Genomic DNA, 18,508 nt, shown 5'->3' on the forward strand with positions numbered 1-18,508 from the left:
CAAGTGCTGTACGGTGGAGCCTCTACTCGTTCTGCGGCCAACGCATAAAACACTTATTTTCTCTAATTCGGCCAGCGAAGACATATCGTAGGCGGTGTGGAACTGAAAGCGACAGTGTTGCCATATTAAAAGGCGTATTATCTGTAATACGTTTGAAGGAAATATCTTGGGATGAAAAATCCGCGTTTATGTATTAAAAATATATTCGTGTTAAATATAGAATAAACAACAAAAATAATTTATCTTTTTTAGGTACTGACTATTTTGTATGATCGAAAAAAGCCGTTTAGTTGGCTTGGAAATGACGAACTATTGGCATTTACCATAATATTTTACATATGAAATAATAGCGATCTTCATTTCCAAGCCAACTCTGACGCCGTTCTTTGTTTAATCATATAATATTATATTAAATTGTTTAATGATAGAAAATCCGTATTATTAATGTACTGTGCCCAAAATCCGTAAATTTACGGATTAATCCGTAGTTCTGGTAACACTGTCTCCGGTAACCAGGCACTCTGTCGACTGAAAGCAGTATTCTTTATCCGCTGCGCTATAAACGACTATCAGCGCCCAGCGGCGCAGAGCTAAACTAAATCTCGGACATGTAACGGTAACGCTAACTAGACCTCGGACAGGTTTTGTGAAATCGCCCATAATTTGCACATCTTATTTCTTCAATCAACGATATTACTAATATAATGTACCTATGATCGAAAAAAAAAGCGGCGTCCAGTTGGCTGGAAAATGACGATCGGTGACATTTCCCATATAAAATGACGCGATCTTCATTTTATAGCCATCGCTGACACCGTTTTTTTTCTATCATACGGTATTAAAGAATTAATGTAAAATCTTAAATTATTTAAAGAACTATACAGGGTGACAATATAGCAATCGATTTTCTTATAGCACAATCTTATGTCTTATAATTAATTAGTATTCAATGTCGGTATTTAAAAGTAAGCAACATTTTTGACTCTCTTAAAAAAATCACCATACAGGTCTCAAATACAGGTTGGGATGCTCCGCTTCCAATCATTTGATATGTAGTTGAAATACTTCTGATAGTATTTTTGTCCTAATATATTTTCCCGATTGCTAGTTTCAAAATTGTCACCTTGGATTCGTCATAAGCTCTAAATAAAGGTAATTTATACTAAAATGACTTAAAATGATTAATAATATAGTAAACCCTACGAATGTTTGGGAGTGATTCATCGGTCGCTACCATGTGAACTAATCTGTTCAAGGTCACATAAAACTTAATTCCAGTGCCGTGGTGTTTCAAGTCATATAATAATCAATATATAATCTGTTGTAATTTGTTGTTTTAACTGTCAAAGTCTTGTCAAAAATATATTTGGTTATAAATATAAAATGGAATGCCCCATTGGTCGCACTGCAAGCACACCAATGGACTGACGCATAGAAACGAATCAATCAAAGAAACGCGATATAATATCGTCTTTGTCAATCACGCTAACATTTTAGAATAAGTAGGAGGAGCGCAGGCAGATGATTAGACCGGGCATTTAAAAACCTACGTCTGCGGTAAAAATTTACGTTTTTAATGTAAAAATGATAGCGCGCGTGTCGATTCTAACTTCATCAAGCGATGAATCACTCCCAAACATTCGTGGCGTTTACTATAGTATATTTTGAAGGAACAAAATCGATAAAATACACTTGAAAAAAAAATGCAAAACTCTGTTATTTCCAAATGTTACAGTAGAACAAAAAGGTGAAAGTGTAACAGTCAATATAACTTCCTGAAAATAAATTACAATATTATACCGTAAGATCGAAAAAAAGATGGCGTCCAGTTGACTTTGAACGATGTTATTTCGTATATAATTTTACATACAAAATGTCAGCAACCTTTATTTTCTAGCCATCACTGAAGCCGTTTTTTTTTTCGATCGTATGATATATTCCTTAAACAAGAATTTAAATATATTAATAGTGTAAAGGCTTTTGTTATCGTTTTAAATCATCATATTTTGTTTTTAGGGCTATTACAAAGATACGGTAGAATTCTTTTTTGAAGGCCGAAATGAATGTAAAAATTTTTGGAAAAAGTGTGTAGAAAATCATGGTTTCTTTAGATGTTCATCGGTAAAGACTGTTTCAAGGCATAAAACAAGGGTACTTTCGAGAGGTAGTTCGTTTAGGTAAGTGGAATTTTTCTACTCAATCGAATAAAGGTAGAGGATAATAAATAGAAAGACACAAATGGCAGTCTCAGTTATTTAGTTGGATAATAATTTCGATGTATCTTATTTTCACACCGGCAAGAATAATAATTGCTAAAAGTTTCTAATGCTTAAAATAATTTTTTTATATACTTTTTTTAATAACTCAATAATTTTGTTCATACTTTGACAATTTTTACATATCTTGTAGTAGATACTTTTAGCTGTGCCATTATGTGTTTGCCTGAGGAAGCGATATAATACTGGGGTGCAATTTAAAAAAAAAACTTAAAACTTTATCATAACTTTTTGGCACACCCTCTATACCACAAAATAATTTGAGGATATGCCCCTTTATAAACAATGCAACATCTGTATAAAACTTTTTTTGTATATTCGACAACGACGATTATATTGGACTTCCTCGCACCTGTATTTAAATATAATTATTGCTGATTTTTTTTAATATAATTTTTTTCTTAAAATATTTTTGTTCTTTATTTAGGTATAGCGGCAAAACGCAGAAGCAAGTTGTAGAGTTCGTCAGAGATAATTACGTCAAAAGGCAGACTTTCCAAAGGTACGCTGCATGTATTTCACTTAACTTATGATATTATAAACAAAGAAAACAAATAATTAAATTTGCTAATACCAACATAAAAACATTTGTTAATAAAAACCGACACCTAATAATACGATGCATTTAGTAGAATTTGCTACGTCTTGAGCTTTTTTTGACAGTAGATCGATATTTTTGACGGGTAATGACTTTCCAATTGATTATCGAAAAGCACCTGCTTGGAGATACTCAAGATTTAAAACTGGATATTTAAAAAGCATCTTATATTTCAAATACATGAAGGATAGTTAATGCAGAGCAATAAATTTAATACAATTTTCTTGTCATATCAACAAATAATAATTTTCAGATTACAGTAAAGTTTTACTATTAGTTATTTTTCTTGTGTTGTGTTTCCGTTATGGCCTAATATAATATACAGAGTGATTAACTGTGACAAAGCAGCGTTGTATCAACGTTTACATTTGGGTCCTTTGGTGTCAGAACAGCGAAATAAAACACTAATTTACAACAATACACCAAAACAGTTGTTAGAATCATCAGCTGATGATTAAAACTAAACTAATATCTACAAATTTAACGTTTATATAGGCGCTTGTTGGCACTGACCAAAGGCTGCAAAACTCGCCAAGCGAGTCAAAACCAACCGAACGTAACAATTAATTATCGAGACTAGAGCAATAAAAACAGAGAAATGGAAGGAATTGGACCATTATCTCTCTTCATATTATCTTTACATTTATTAATTTTAACGCTCTCTGTGCATCTAGTTGCCTGTAATTTCAGACTTGTTTAATTTTAAATTGTTATTATCTATACCACAGATTATAAACTTTGTTTTTTCTTTATTGTTTTTCGTGTTTCCAATTTTCGGAATCGGGCACTAGTTAGGTTACTAGTTTGCGCACCTAGCACGCCCACTTATGGCCTCTAAAATTGTGCACAGCACCTGACCGGCACAGTTATTAGAGAGATATCGGAAACCGAATAGCGTCATGCAGTATTTACGCGTACCTTATCATGGTTACGATATGCGCGAGTCAATTTTTAACGCAACACCCGCTAATAACGTTACCGCCTGACGTAATTTGCGGATCAATTACACCAAGCGCTATTTCTAAATAACGTTTAAAAATTGCTTAAATGGGCGTGTGCCGGTATTTGACAACCGGGGCCGGCCGGCGAGATCTTTTATTTTAGGTTATGTTTGAATTGTTTTGAATTATTACTTTACTTTTATTAGGTAATTTGATATTAATAATTTTTTAGTTTTATTAGGTAATTTGATATTAATAATTTGATAAAATAAGTAGCTGAGATTAGTTTTAATTAAATAAATATGGCCCAAAATATGGATTCCACCTCTTCCAATATTAAAAAACCTATAAAGAGGCTTAGGTTTACAGCAGATGACGACTTAGCCCTTCTAAGAGAATTTGTTGCTTGTTGCCCTAAACCCACTGGCAGACGTTGAACCATAAAGCACTGGAAATAAGCACTTTAGCCCTTTAGTTTTAAAATACCTAGTAAACAAAACAATTTCAAAGTTTTAAATTCAAAGTTAGGTTAAGTTTAAATAGCGGACGCCACGCCAACAGAATTCTTTCCGATAACTATAAATGAAGAGAGTTAATACCACCTCACGTAAAGAAAATAACACCTGGCCTTATTAACGTCCATGCACGCTATTCGGTTTAGCGATATATCTCTATTGCGCTGTTTATTGTTATTTTACGCCAGTTAATTTTGCGCACAGGAAATTTTACTCGTTTGCACATCGTCATAAAAACAATTTTCGTACCACGAATTAGGGATTAGATTTTTATCTGTATACATATAGTTTACCTAATCTGTGCCTATATAATGATCTTTATTAACAATATGTTGAGCAACGCAAGATTTGTCCCTCTAAACCATAATATGTTCTTTAAATTTTTAGTTAATATTGCACTGGAAAGTTCGGATATTTATGAAATTTCATGTAAAGATTGTAATCAGAAATATGTTGAGCAAACTAGAAGCTTGTTAAATTAAAATGACGGGCACAACTCTCTATGGAGTTGTTTTCAAACAACTGACAACTCTGTATCTTTATTTTGTAGAAATTTAACTATGACTACAATATGACGTAGCAATGAGTACGATATTCTTTATAACATTAATCATATTTTATAAATGTTAAGAACTCTTATCTTCTGGAAAATACTGATGAAAATGAAAAGTTGTATCTACAAATAAATATAGCTATTGCTCTCATTTACTTAATTTTTCATATATTTGAATATTCTCAGGCTTTTTAAATATTCAGTATATTTTCAGCATTGATCAAAATAAAGTCCACTGGTATAGTTGCTTCTTTTATTGTTGGTTCTGGAACGCCATATTTGACCTTTTAGAAAGATTTTTATTTTTCCTTTCCATTTTGTAAAGAGACGTTGACAGTAGTATTTTTGTGACGTGTGGAGCATGTTTGTTTTTAGCCTTTTGAATATACATATTTTTTGATGCAAAATGCTGTTTTCGACATACATATTATTGATTGGTAACCAATTTGCTTCGTTCCTGGTTAAGGGAAGGAGGAAGGGTAGTTTCTTAAAGCAATTTTTGGTCGCTTTTATTTAACTAAACTTCGGTATGACTATTAGGTAATAAATTTTTATTTGTATATATGTATTATAATAAATCCGTAATGCATTATATTTTGACACTTTCTTGGACTTAATATAATGTAAACTAAAAGTAAAAATAAAATTAATTCAACCAATTCCTGTTAATATTAAAGAGATTTCAGGTTTATTATTATATAAAATTAAGAGTAAATGTCTTCATTGAGTTAATCAGTATAGCTCACACACATTGAGTCTAAGATGTGCTCGACGAAAACCCGTTTCTCTACAGGGTGGTCCGACCTGTATTCCGAAAACTTCGACAGCATATTCTGCAGATAAAAATAAGTAAAAAAGTTCGTATAAATGTATGCCCTAATATGCTTAGTTTCGGAGATACAGGGTGTCGAAATTTTATTTATATTTCGCTTCTTTCCAAATAATTTCTGAAGTAACGTCAATATTTGGATGAAAATTGGTGTCTGGAAGTTTTTTGACATGAGAAATTTGATTTTGATATCAATATGACTCCTACTTGTAGAGGGCGCCACCTACATATTTTTTAACTGGTTTGAAGAGTAATAACTTTTCGTCCGTACCTGTATATAACTATTGAGTAAAAAATATACATTTACGACGTTTTTTACGTAAAAAAAGTATCTTGGTAAAAATCGCTACCAGTAATGGTTCTCGAGATATTTGGAATCGAAATTATCAATACCTGTCATCATTGACATAAAACAGTCAAATAACTAATTAACTATCTACTAAACATGTTTATTTTTTGTCAATAATCAGATGTATTGATTATTTCCATTGTAAATAACTTTTATTCTTAATCTGAGTAAATAACTTGAGAGTGGCTGCCCGTAGCGATTTTCACCAAGAGACAGTTTTTACGTAAAAAATCATGGAACTGTATATTTTTTCACCCAGTTGTTTTAATACAGGTAGGGACAAAAAGTTATTACTCTTCATAACAGTTAAAACACATGTAGGGTCATATTGACATCAACATCAAATTTCTTATGTCAAAAAACTCTCTCCCAGACACCAATTTTCATCTAAACATTGACGTTCATAAAGTATTTGAAAAAAATCAAAATAAAAATGAAACTTCTACACCCTGTACCATCTCAGAAACTAAGCATTTTAGGACATAACCTACATTTATATTGTTACGTTTTTCGTCGGTTCCGTGTGGATAGAAAGTCACAATTTATTTAAACACTATTTATTTAACACTAATTAACAAAAACAATAAAGATAAAAGACTTATAGAACTATTTACAAACGATTTATAACTAAGAATTTATTTTGAATTTTAGCGCGTCAACTGCACTGGTATATTTATAACTGCCCCTGTAGGCCACCGCCGCCGGCTTTTATACCGACAGGTAAAGAACTCTAGAATTGTCCATAGATCGTTAGGTGCGTAGAGAAGGTTTTCGAATGTTCTCGTATGTACTAGTCCATTCCAGTGGGACTCGATTCTTCTCGAACGAATGAATCATTGCGGTGTCTATGCGATGTTAAGGTCATCCGAGGGCGGGCCATATTGTGAGGTTAGGTCGAGTCCACACCGGCCCGCAACAATATGAACTTTTTTACTTATTTTTATCTACAGAATATGCTGCCGAAGTTTCCGGAATACAGTTTGAACCATCCTGTATACATCTCTCATGAGGGATGTATGGTGGTCGATGTAAGCAACCATGCATTGACAGAGAAATTGAAATAAACATTAATATTTTTTTCAATGCGAGCATTTTTAGCTATTTGAATGACTTACTTAATATAAAAGAAATAAATGTATTTGTAGTTAGAAAGTACCATACGATTGAAAAAAAAAACGGCGTCAAAGACGGCTGAGAAATGACAATCGATGATAATTTTGGCGAGGTCAATCCTAAGTTGTCATTTACCAGGCACGAATTTTTCTTTATTTTTAAATGACGCTTACTGCCAGATGGTTTTAAGAATATTGTAATATATTTTTATACTGAGTAAAAATAATTTTTAAATGGTGTAGTTTAAAATTCGACAATTTTTTTATATAGATTTGTGTGTTTGGAAACGTTCTCTCATTTTTTAATCTTTCTATACAGTACATCTTCTATAAATAGAATTACATATTTTAATTTAGCAACACAGTAAAATAAATTAAATGGCACGCTCCACTTGATATTTGGACTTTACTAGCACAAAACAGCCTCGCACAGTACTTTGTCTTACATGTCATGAAATGAAAGTAAAAGAAACGTCCTCTTGTGTTTGTTCGGACACTATTTTTTATTTTTTTATAATTTAAGAACTATTTTTTTTGAACATTATTTAAATTATTTACCTATTATAAATAGTGTAGTTTTAACGTTTGTCAATTACTTTAAACTGCTCATGATCAGCTCTCAATAGATGTACACATAGTACAAATCAAAATTAAATGTTATAAGCCTATTGTGGCACCGTTTCCATTCGATCTCAGAATATATCCCTCGTTTTAATTATTCCAGTAAATACAATGCGTTTTTGAAAGAACATTTTTCAAATCGTAAATAAAAAGAAAAAATAATACCTATTACTCGTTACCAGCTACAGATATGCTTATCTCTTTGTTGTTGTTACATGCAGATGACAAAGGGTAAGAGAATTTAGTATTTCTAAAAAATATAGTAACTATTTGAGAAATACAACTAGATATTGGATAACTATCAAAATAAAAGCCAGCTTGATCATAGACGCATCATAAAACACATTTGCACATTACATATGAAAGCGATCTAAAAATTGTTCTAATTTGATGAAAATTTAAGTTTTGGCGCTGTTATTTATATCTGAAGAGGGTGTGTGAGGTTAAAGAGTTTATTCAAAGGGTTAAAAATAATCTATGTCCACTAGAGAAGTTCTATGTTTATAATATATGTCGGTTTTAGTTATATATTTGTTTTTTTTCTTTGGTTCAGTAGTGCCAGAGTTGCAAGTTGATCGGTACAGATGGGGAAACATAATGTTACTAAAATGTTACCAAACATATTGCTGTTTTTATTTGTAGAATTCCATTTACCTACCAAATTGGTATAAATATTAAACAATTGTTGATGTTTAAAAATGCTGCATTATTTTAAAAAGACAAATTATAATAAGTTTTTTGGAGCAGATTCTCAATATTAAGTTTGTAACACTTTTAAACACTTTGTTTTTTTTTCATGAAATTGTTTACTTATATATCTAACGTCCAGAGGTTTGGGGTGTACGTAGAATATTTAGAAAACATCATTATTTTGAGATATATCTTAAAACTAGTATTTATAAATCACAAAAACGAAGAAAAATTTCGAAAAATAACAATAAAAAACATTTTTTGTAACTATACTGTAGCTGATATTAATTTATCAACAATCGACAACTAGCAACTCACTTTTAAAGGCCAAATAAAAAAAAAATAGAAAAAAGCTCAGCTTATTCCAGTTGAATCGGTACTGTAATAGCCGTGTATTAGTTAGTAGATTATTTCCGTCCGATGCTGAGACTGACTTTCCTCGTTCTCTTGCCTAGGTCTCACTCTTTCCGGCATTCGAGTGCGCACTCGAGTGCCTCCAACATGCACACGAGCGCGGTCGGGAACAGCATTTCCGCGCACCCCCTCCTCCCTTTGGCTGACAGCAGTTTGAGTGGTAGGTAGCACCTTATTTTAGATCATATTACCTAGGTATGGTACGGCTTTGCGTACAAATCCTCTAGCCGGCATAATTGATGATATGGCTTCGTTTCAGGGAAAAATTGAATTGGTTTTACGCTTGTATTAAATAGAGAATAGGAATTTTATCTATAAATCTGTCTATAAAATGAAGGGTTCAGGGAAAAACATGATAATCGACTAACCGTTTACTAATTTTGCAGGTGAGTCCTGGACAGCTTGTTATCAGGTTCTTTCCCTGTATGTATATTTTTACTAGGCATATATCATAGGATTTAACAGTTTATTGCCAGGCAGAGTTTATACATTTTGTTTGTAGGGACCAGTTAGACCTACTATCATCCTACCATAATATTGTAAAACCCTGAAGTTAAGAAATTGGTATTTATCAAGCTTTTCCTCTAGGCCCTTCTAATTTTAAGCAAGTTATACAATTGTACATATATAACCTAAGATTAAAAAAAATACTCAACAATAAACCTTTGAATAAAAAGATTAAGGAAGGAGCGTATCAAAAATCTTAGATCGAACGCGACGGGGTCCTAAAATGGCCGACTTAAATTCCGGTTTATCAGTGCCGTTCTAATTTTATTCAAAACATGTAAAAATATGCTGTCGTGTAGACTCAATAATTTGTTTTTTTTTATTTTACGTTGTGAATAAATGTTGGTAGTTACTAAAATTGTTATAAAAATATATAATTCTAATAAAAATAGATAAGTTTATAATAATTATTTATTAACACAAACATCCGATACGCTACTGAAGCAGGTAAATCAAATTAACGTATCTAAATTTTTTGACATCTAATCTTTGACAAATAGTAAATAAAAGAAAAAATGTATAATTAGTTAATTTTAAGTGAATTTCATAAATGATCGGTTTACTACATGTATGTATATTATATATAGTCACTTACTAGTGAAAAGTTATTCCATTATTTCCTTCGATTTTTGACCGAGATCTACCGCACGCTACACAACCAACTATTTTACAGTATTTTTCGATAAATCGCAATAGTGTCACTGTTAATTTAAGTTCTGCCACAATTTCCATCTAGATTTACTACCTTTAAACAACTATCAGTAGTAGAATAAACTGAATAAATAATAAATAACATAAAATAAGCTCAGTAAAGGCTGACAAATCCACAAAATTTCAAATAAAATTCATATGTGTCAAATGAATCGTCAAACAGAACTGTCAAGGATCCCCACCCTAGAGCCCTTTGTCCATCTACCATGCTGTCCGTCTGTCCATGGATAGCATTATTATACTCCTTCCACATAATATTTTTATTCAAAGCAGTGTACATAATACTTATTGTAAAATGCTTTATTACATTAAGCTGTAAATATGTTCTATAAATAGATCTCAGATCTAATATTTAAGGGGGCAATTCCTGGACATATTCTAAGATAAAAACTTCATATGAATGTATGTCCTAAACACCTTAACTTTTATAACTACATGGTTGTAAATTTTTCTAAAAAAATATTTTTTTCGTAATAACTCCGATGCTATTATAGATATCTTCATGAAATTTGGTACACATTTTCTATGCATTCAAATACCTATTTTGATGTACAACCAATTTTATTTATTTCAACCAGTGTCGTCGATACGGATTTTGAATTGAATATTTTTGAAGGAAAAATGGTACGCCACTGACTTCTCTTAGAATAAAATTATTTTCAAAATCTTCATTCATTTCTAAACAATTTTCATCTCCTGTTTTTTTTCGTCGGATGCATAGTTTTTGTGTAAAAAAATAAAAATCATTTTACTTCAAAGTCAAATCGCCAAAAATCTGATGCGGTGATTGTTGTGTGGAAATCATTTCTGCATCGGCTGGATGGAAATTAAGAGATACGTCAAAAAAATTTTGTACGCCACAAAAATTCAGTTTTATGCATAGAAGACGTGTATGAAGTTCCATAAAGATAATTATAATAACCTCAGATTTATTCTGAAACATTTTTTTTTAATATTACCACCCTGTATCTCAAACGTTAAGATGTTTAGAACGAAGTTTTTTCTTAAAATAGGTCCAATAATCACCCCCTTAAATATTAGCATGTCATTAAGGAACACCCTGTGTATACAAAATAATTTTCTCTAGGAGTCACAGTTTTCCAGATATAAGTAAAAGAAACTAGAAACACTACTCTATCGAGTTTTGACATACATCAGTATCATTTTATGAGAATCATTAAGCGTTAAGGTATATTTCCTAAACAACATTTTCTTCATCGATTTGGCAGATATATTGTTATTGTAGAAAAAAATATACTATAGTTCCATTACCATAGGCTTTATAATACTAGATGTATAACCGATATCCACCATGTTTTAGTGGAAGCGTCCAAGCTCTCAGCGTCCCTGGGCTCGATGGGCGCAGTTCCGGCATCGGATGGGTCGCGGCGCCCGGCTTCTCCGACGACGAGATCAGCCTCTCGCCCCCTAGGCACAGCTACGTCCTGGAGCTCGGCACCAGACACCACCAGTACCAGTACCAGACCCAGTGTTATGGTACCGCGGCCGCCGGCTGTTGTTCCGACGACGAGCTCGCCTTCTCCGACGGAGACGCGATCGGTCTCGGGCGAGAGTTCGGAGACCGCGAGCCCACTGGCCTCGCCCCGTCGCACCCAGGCCACGCCCACAGGAGCCACAGCCAATCGGAAGCCTGCGTCACCGCTCGCCGTTCGCGCGGCTGTCCACAGAGCAGACACAGGTACCTTTGCCCGTTTCGTAATAGTATAGGTCTCATAACTGAATGCCAACACTAGAGAGTATCAAAGAAGATGTATTGGTTTGGCAAAGAATTGATAGTGAGATACAGTAGAAACGTTATAAAAGGGCAATAAAGTGAGCACTTTCTTTAGGTTAGCTTGCTGGGGTTTGAGATTCTGTTTGATCCTTCACTTGGAAGCCTTGATCCCATTGCGATACCCCTGTATTATTGTCCTTCCTCTGACTCTTTCTTTGCATTAAAGCACTTCCAGCTGTTTACAAAGTTCCCGAGGTCGTTGATGTTGGCTCTCTCTCTCTCTCTTCTGCTGCTTCCTCTAATCCCTCTAAATAAACCATGCTCTAATGTTTTAAAGCGTCGCTTTTCCAGTGCCGGACAATGGCACAACAGGCGCTCTGGTCTTCTTTTTCCTCTCTGCATGGTTTCTTTTTCCTCTCCGCATTCTCTGCAGTCGTCGTCGTTGGAAATATTCCGTCTCACAAGCTTTACCCACGTAAGCATCTGTGTAGACTGCTATCTCTTGAGTGTTCACTACTAGGTTGCTTTCCCATTCTTCTCCTGTGGACTTTGTTTAATCGGTCTACAAATACGAATGATAAACACGATACACGTGCTTATTATTAGATTTTTCTTATGAAGCCTACTACAGATTTTGATATAGGCAATATGTGATATTTCAGACATTAAGTCTCATAAATTAATAAAAATAGAATAAAAAATGCAAATTCGTTTTTATTGTTCTTTATAAAATTATTTTCAAACATCTAGTACTCCCAAGTATTGGCCTTGAGTCATGAAACATGTAGTTAGGGATTTAATGTTATGCTACTAACATCATATATCCTAATTTGATTTTACTAACCCGGTATAGGTACCATCATGCGCACTCACATTTCCACCCGGACGCCCTCTAGTCACAAATCGGAGGGTAGCCTGGATCATACTCACCAGGTCTTTACTAGCGATCATTGCCCCTCCCAGACTCAATCACAGACTGACGTGGGTCCGCGTCCCATTAGCCCCATCGAGGTGGCGCGTAGCGCTCCACCATCCAAACGAAAAATGTGGCAGCGCAGCGCCAGCTGTCGCGAATTACACGATTTCAGCTTCGAAGAGACGGGTCGATCGAAGCGTCGCGCCAAATCACCCAAACCGTTGGAAAAGGCGGCCATCAGCTTGGACGAACGCAAACAGGACTCTCCTATCACCGTTTACGATGACCATCGGGCACTTTACAGCGCTAGCTCTCGCGATAGTAGTTTAGAGATTCAGCAAGATATTATGGTATCATCCCAAAAGATTTACTCGAGTAGTTTTCCAGGCACAGGTTCCTTTTCCCAAGAGTCCGTTGAAGATCCAGGAAATTACGATTTGCGCGACTCTCAGGACGATTTATCACACGACAGTTATGAACTCATCGAGAAATCTGATGACAGTACTTCCGGAGATTATAAATACAAAAGATCGAAAGCCTTCAACACTAGAAGCTGCAGCTTAGATTCGGGAAATTATTTACCCTCAGATAGTGAGTCCGAACATGGTTCACGGCATAAATACAAAAGCGTTAGCGATCAGGATATTTTCCTAATGGAAGATCCTAGAGATTTTCCGCGAGAAATTGTGCCTCGAAAATCGGACGGAAGTTTCTATAAAGCTTTTAAACATGGCTCAAGAACTTCAAGCTTAGAATCTAAAAGCGATTACTACGAATCAAAAACATCACGATCGAGTAGAGAAAGTTTAAAGAAATCTAGAGATATAGGCTCTAGAACTTCAAGTCAAGAATCCAAAAGCGACTATGAGAACAAAAGGACATTACGTAAAAACAAAAGCGATAGTCTGGAAGAACAGAATCATTACGGTGAATCGAGGACCTCTAGCATGGAATCTAAAAGCGAATATTTTGATGCCCCGTCAAAGCCTGAAGAAATACGATACTCCAAAAGAGTTGACTATGACCGAAAAATTAACTTCGAAAGAAATTACGGTACTCAAAAACCTAGGCATATAGTTGAACCTGTCATTCCAGCCTATCCAGATTTTACAAACGGTTCTATGGAAACAGAACAAAGTATGAGGGTGAACATGATTTTAAACGATATAGAACAGAATACTCTTTCTCAAGCCGCCAAAACGACGCATATTTGGCCGGAAAGTATTGTAGGATTGCCAACGGAAATTGAAGGTGTCAAACACCAACACAGCAGCGGTCAACGTTCTACAGAATCAGAAAGTAATATATTCAGTTTTGATGAAGATCGAATTCAATCCTTGCAAGAAAGCAGTGATTTCAGCGATCACGGTTTTGGTGTGGTGCCAAACATTGATGCAAAATCGAAGAAAAAAGAGGTGAAAAGTTATCGAGACGTATTTATGGAAATTGAACCCAGAATATGTCACGATTTGCCATTACATCAACCTATAGAACGGACCAAATCGGATCCAAATTCTTTAGCTAGGCAAAGATTGAACTCGAACTCCAGAAGATTATTATTGATGCATCAAAAGTCTATTGATTTAACACCAGCTGAATCTAGTGATGAAGATTACTTGTATAAACAAATTCCTAGTGCGCCCCCTATTACCAAATTTAAAGGAACGCATTTCGAGATTCCCACGGCTGAATTTGGCCATTTCGATATATTAAAAAGAGAAATTGAGGGCCAGAAAACAAAGTTCGAAGTGCCGAAAAGTCAGTTTGAAGTGTTGGGAGTGAAGAACCAGTCAGACTTTATAAACTTGCCTCCAAAGGGCGACGATATTCCGTATGTATTACACAAACGACATATAATGAACGGAACGGCAATGATTGAAGAAGTTAAAAAATACGAAAAGGATTTGGGAAAGAAAACAGTAATCGATTTTCAAGTTAAAGAAATGCCAAGTAACCAATCTCTTCAAAGCAAAGAAAAGCAAAAACAAGAAGTAATAAAAAGTGAATCTGAAACGTCGTTCTTATTTACTCAAAATATTGATTTGTCTAAAGTAAATCCAGTTACTTTAGAAGTAGATAAAACTGTACCACCAATTCAGCATATCTCCAGTCCTAAACGTGACATCACTCATATAGACCCTATCATGTTGGAAACACTTAACTCCAAGTTAAGTCAAATTGAAAGTGATTCCCCTACTAGCTCGAAAACTGAAAGTCTGAAACATCTAAAATCATTTGCTGTTGCCCCTGAAAAACCACCAAAACAGGAAATAAAAACGGAGGAGAAGGCCGTCCAAAAGAGTGAAGAAGTTAAACCCATAGTAGAAGTGCCAAAAACTAAAGATAAAATTAAGACTGACAAGCCAAAGCGAGTAATAAAACCTAGAATGCAACCGGGTAAAAAAGTAAATAAGTCTAATAAAACAAAAGTCAGAATAACTTCGTTTAGTTCTGACGATGAGTCGCTTGACTCTGATGATGTTTTTGGCAGTGCTGAAGCAACACCAACAAGAATTGAGTTTTCTCCACCACAGATGAGGAAAGAGATGGAGTCCATTTTGAAATTCGAATCAGAGAGAAAGTATTTGCAGTACACGATGTCTTCCACGGAGGTTGAAGGTTCACCTCCGACTACACGCAAGAAAGTAGAAAAAAAAGTAGAAAATGGATTGGATCCTAATGTCCAACAAACTGAATTGAGGAGGATTTCGGAAAGATCATTTTCTATACCCAGTTCAGAGGATGAATTTAACATAAAAACTACTGATATGGCACCCGTTTTTTCCGAGACACCAGATATATTAAAAACTGTCGAAGAGGCAGACCGAGAGGATGCTGAAAAATCCTTAGACGAAACATTGAAGGATGATCAAATAACAGATAATGAACTTACTGCAATAGACGATGAAAGGCAAAGAGAAAAGGCGATATTGCGAGCCGAAATTGAAAACGATCTTAAGGACTTGAAAGTCCCACCAAAAACTAAAATTACAGAAATAATATCTCCCTCTCTACGCAGTAAAGGACAAAGTCCCTTACTTTTTGCCCATGCAAGATTAAACTTGTCCGAGGGTTCTGCATTTTCATTATTGCAAAAACAGCAAGCTCTTGATTCTCCCCTTCCTGGCAGACGTGCCAGAAGTCTGGATGCTCCTGTCGTGCCAGTTAACAAACTACCGCCACTTAATGCTTTCTCGAGTAAAGATGATACTGTGGAAGAGGAGGATCAACAACAAACAGACAGAGATAGTGGATTGGAAAACTATTTGATTAGCGACAAATCTACAGAAGTATCAGATGCTGAAACTGGCGAGAAAATCCGTATTCCAGATAATGGAATAGTGCCTGAACAAATTCAGATAAGCAAAGAATTGAAAACTAAGACCGAACTTAAGGATAGGGATCAGATTGTACCGGATGTAGCACATACAAAAAAGAAACCTCCATTAAGTATTTCAACTAAAGGTAAACCAAAACTTCCCCCGAAAGGTGTCGTACCTCCGAAACCTCCGAAAGAGTATATTGGCAAGAAACCTCCGCAAACGAAAGAGGCTTCTAAAACCATAAAAGAAAAGCCAAAATTATCTAGACAAACTCCTACAAAATTAACAGGTAGACCTAAAGCTCCAGATCCAAAGACTCTACCTAAGGACGACAAACAAATAAAGTCAGGTTCTGCAGAACCTAAAACAATCTCAAAGAGTGCTAGTGAATCTAAAGTGACTAAATCCAGTGAACATAAGATGTTAAGTGAAAAAGCTACTTCCGCGGAATCAGCTTTAAAAACTGGCGAAAACAAAACATTTTCTACTCAAAAATCATTGCCCACGCAATCATCTTTAACTCTCCCCGAAATAAAGAGAACGAAAAGTCAAGAAATGGAGCCTACACGTAAGATACCGCCAAAAGAAAAAGCAAAATCTTTAGAAAAGCTCGAATTGAAAAGAATGGGGAGTAAGGAACGAACAAAAAGCCAAGAGGAGAGCGAGGAAGTTATTGCTGAACGACGAAAGTTACAACAGATGCTCTACGAGACAGCTATAAAACAAACCAAAACACTCAAAAGCCCAGTAAAGGACGTTTTACCCGTATTTCCGCAAGTTGAAGAAACAGTGAGAGAACGAGGAGGTAAACTAGAGATCAGTATTAATACTATCGAGCCGTCAGTGTCTTTAGAAGAAGCTATAATAGTTACCAAAAGTCCTAAAAAACTTGATAAAAAATTAGATAAAAAACTTACCAAAAGTTTAGAATTAAACTTAAATGAAGGAGGTGCTCTTGAAAAAGGCGTCCAAAGAATGGGTAAGAGTTTGGATTTAGAAAGAAGTAAATCTGAAGATGAGGCTGAAAAATCTACAGAATTTGATTTTAAACCTGAAACAATACGTACCATTAGTGATCGAGATAAGTTAGAGGAAGTTTCTCCTGAAACTTGTGCAATTCAAGAAACTGTAACAGCCGATATTCACACAGAACTTGCGGGAGAAGATCATGTTATCTTGGAAGGCACTAGTCTTGATGTTTGGATATCCGTCGGTGAAAAGAAAGAAGAGAAATTAAAAGATATAGAAGTGGTACAAGACGGGCACGATTTTTTTGAACAACGTACGTCCCCAAAAGCACCTGACTTGGCAAAAATGGATACCAAGAGCAAGAGCTCTTCGGACTCGACAAGTATGGAGAAGTTGAGTTTAGGTAACTCATTGGATATTAAATATATAGACGAATCGGGAGAGTCGTCGTGCAAATCTGATAAAGATAAAGAACTAATAGAGGAACTACAAAAGGCATCAAATACTGTAAGTAAATTTATTAAGAGAAAATTAGAAAGGAGAAGGAAGGATTCGGAAGAAAGTACTGTGATAGCTGAAGGGCCAGTAAGAATTACTAGCGAGGACGAATCTTTAACTGAAGTAAGCGAACTAAAACCAGAAGTATTGGAAACAGATAAAAATCTTTTGACCGTTACAGTGACCGATCATAAAGATGCCTTACTGAAACTAAGCATAGAAAGAAGTAAATCCGAAGATACAGGTTCTTGGATGACAGTGGAATACGAGGAATATGTAGGTACTGAAAGCTCTTTAGATTACGATAACGCCACTTTAGAATCTCCTGGAAAAAGTTCCGAACCAGATAAGGAAATATTACACGATGACAAAAGTTTTGGGTACTTAGGTGCAGATACTAAGCAAACAAAACTTAAACTATTAAAAAAGAGTTCGGATCAATCGAGATCTAGCGATACTGGATCTTGGACTAGTGGCGAAAAGGAGATTAGTCCAAGTAATGTAAAAGAAACAGATGAATCTAGCTTAAGTTGTTCAATGGGTCGAGCCATAGGATTAAGCCAGAATATTGAAATGTTTGCTTCAAAAGAACAAGTAGATAAAGCATCATCACATTATTCAGACGAACCTCCAAAAAGTCCTAGAAGTCCGCGTATATGTGTGCTAGGTAGAACTTTTACTATCGATGAAGGGTCGCAAAAATTGGATGACTCTAGCTCAGATGAGGCCAACGATATACCGAAAGATCTAACGCCTATTCAAGAATTTAATAAAGAAACTTCTGATTTAGAACATGGCAAAAGAAAACCTTATCCATTTGAACAAAAGTGGTCGCATGACTCGGAGCTTGGTCAAAAATTACACAAAAAATTGTCAAAAAAATTGTCTTCTGCTGAAAAAGGAAGTTTATCTTCCATGGATGAATCTATTTCAGTTAGTAAACGAAGCACT

The 18,508-nt window shown here is 34.9% G+C and overlaps 1 protein-coding gene across 2 annotated transcripts in view; it reads left to right on the forward strand.

Annotated features, from left to right (window-relative positions):
- LOC115891594 (FERM, ARHGEF and pleckstrin domain-containing protein 2) overlaps nt 1-18,508 on the forward strand; it is a 134,924-nt gene that overhangs the window by 86,748 nt on the left and 29,668 nt on the right. The window contains exons 7-10 of one of the 2 annotated variants that reach the window (XM_030912103.1): nt 2,017-2,177; nt 2,704-2,778; nt 8,940-9,058; nt 11,438-11,815. In XM_030912103.1, the coding sequence (XP_030767963.1) occupies nt 2,017-2,177; nt 2,704-2,778; nt 8,940-9,058; nt 11,438-11,815 (733 nt within the window). The remainder of the gene's footprint in view (nt 1-2,016; nt 2,178-2,703; nt 2,779-8,939; nt 9,059-11,437; nt 11,816-18,508) is intronic. The other variant, XM_030912104.1, reaches the window with a different exon arrangement.

Source organism: Sitophilus oryzae, unplaced genomic scaffold (assembly GCF_002938485.1).
Source record: "Sitophilus oryzae breed Bouriz unplaced genomic scaffold, Soryzae_2.0 scaffold_1188_pilon_pilon, whole genome shotgun sequence".
Lineage (NCBI taxonomy): Eukaryota > Metazoa > Arthropoda > Insecta > Coleoptera > Curculionidae > Sitophilus > Sitophilus oryzae.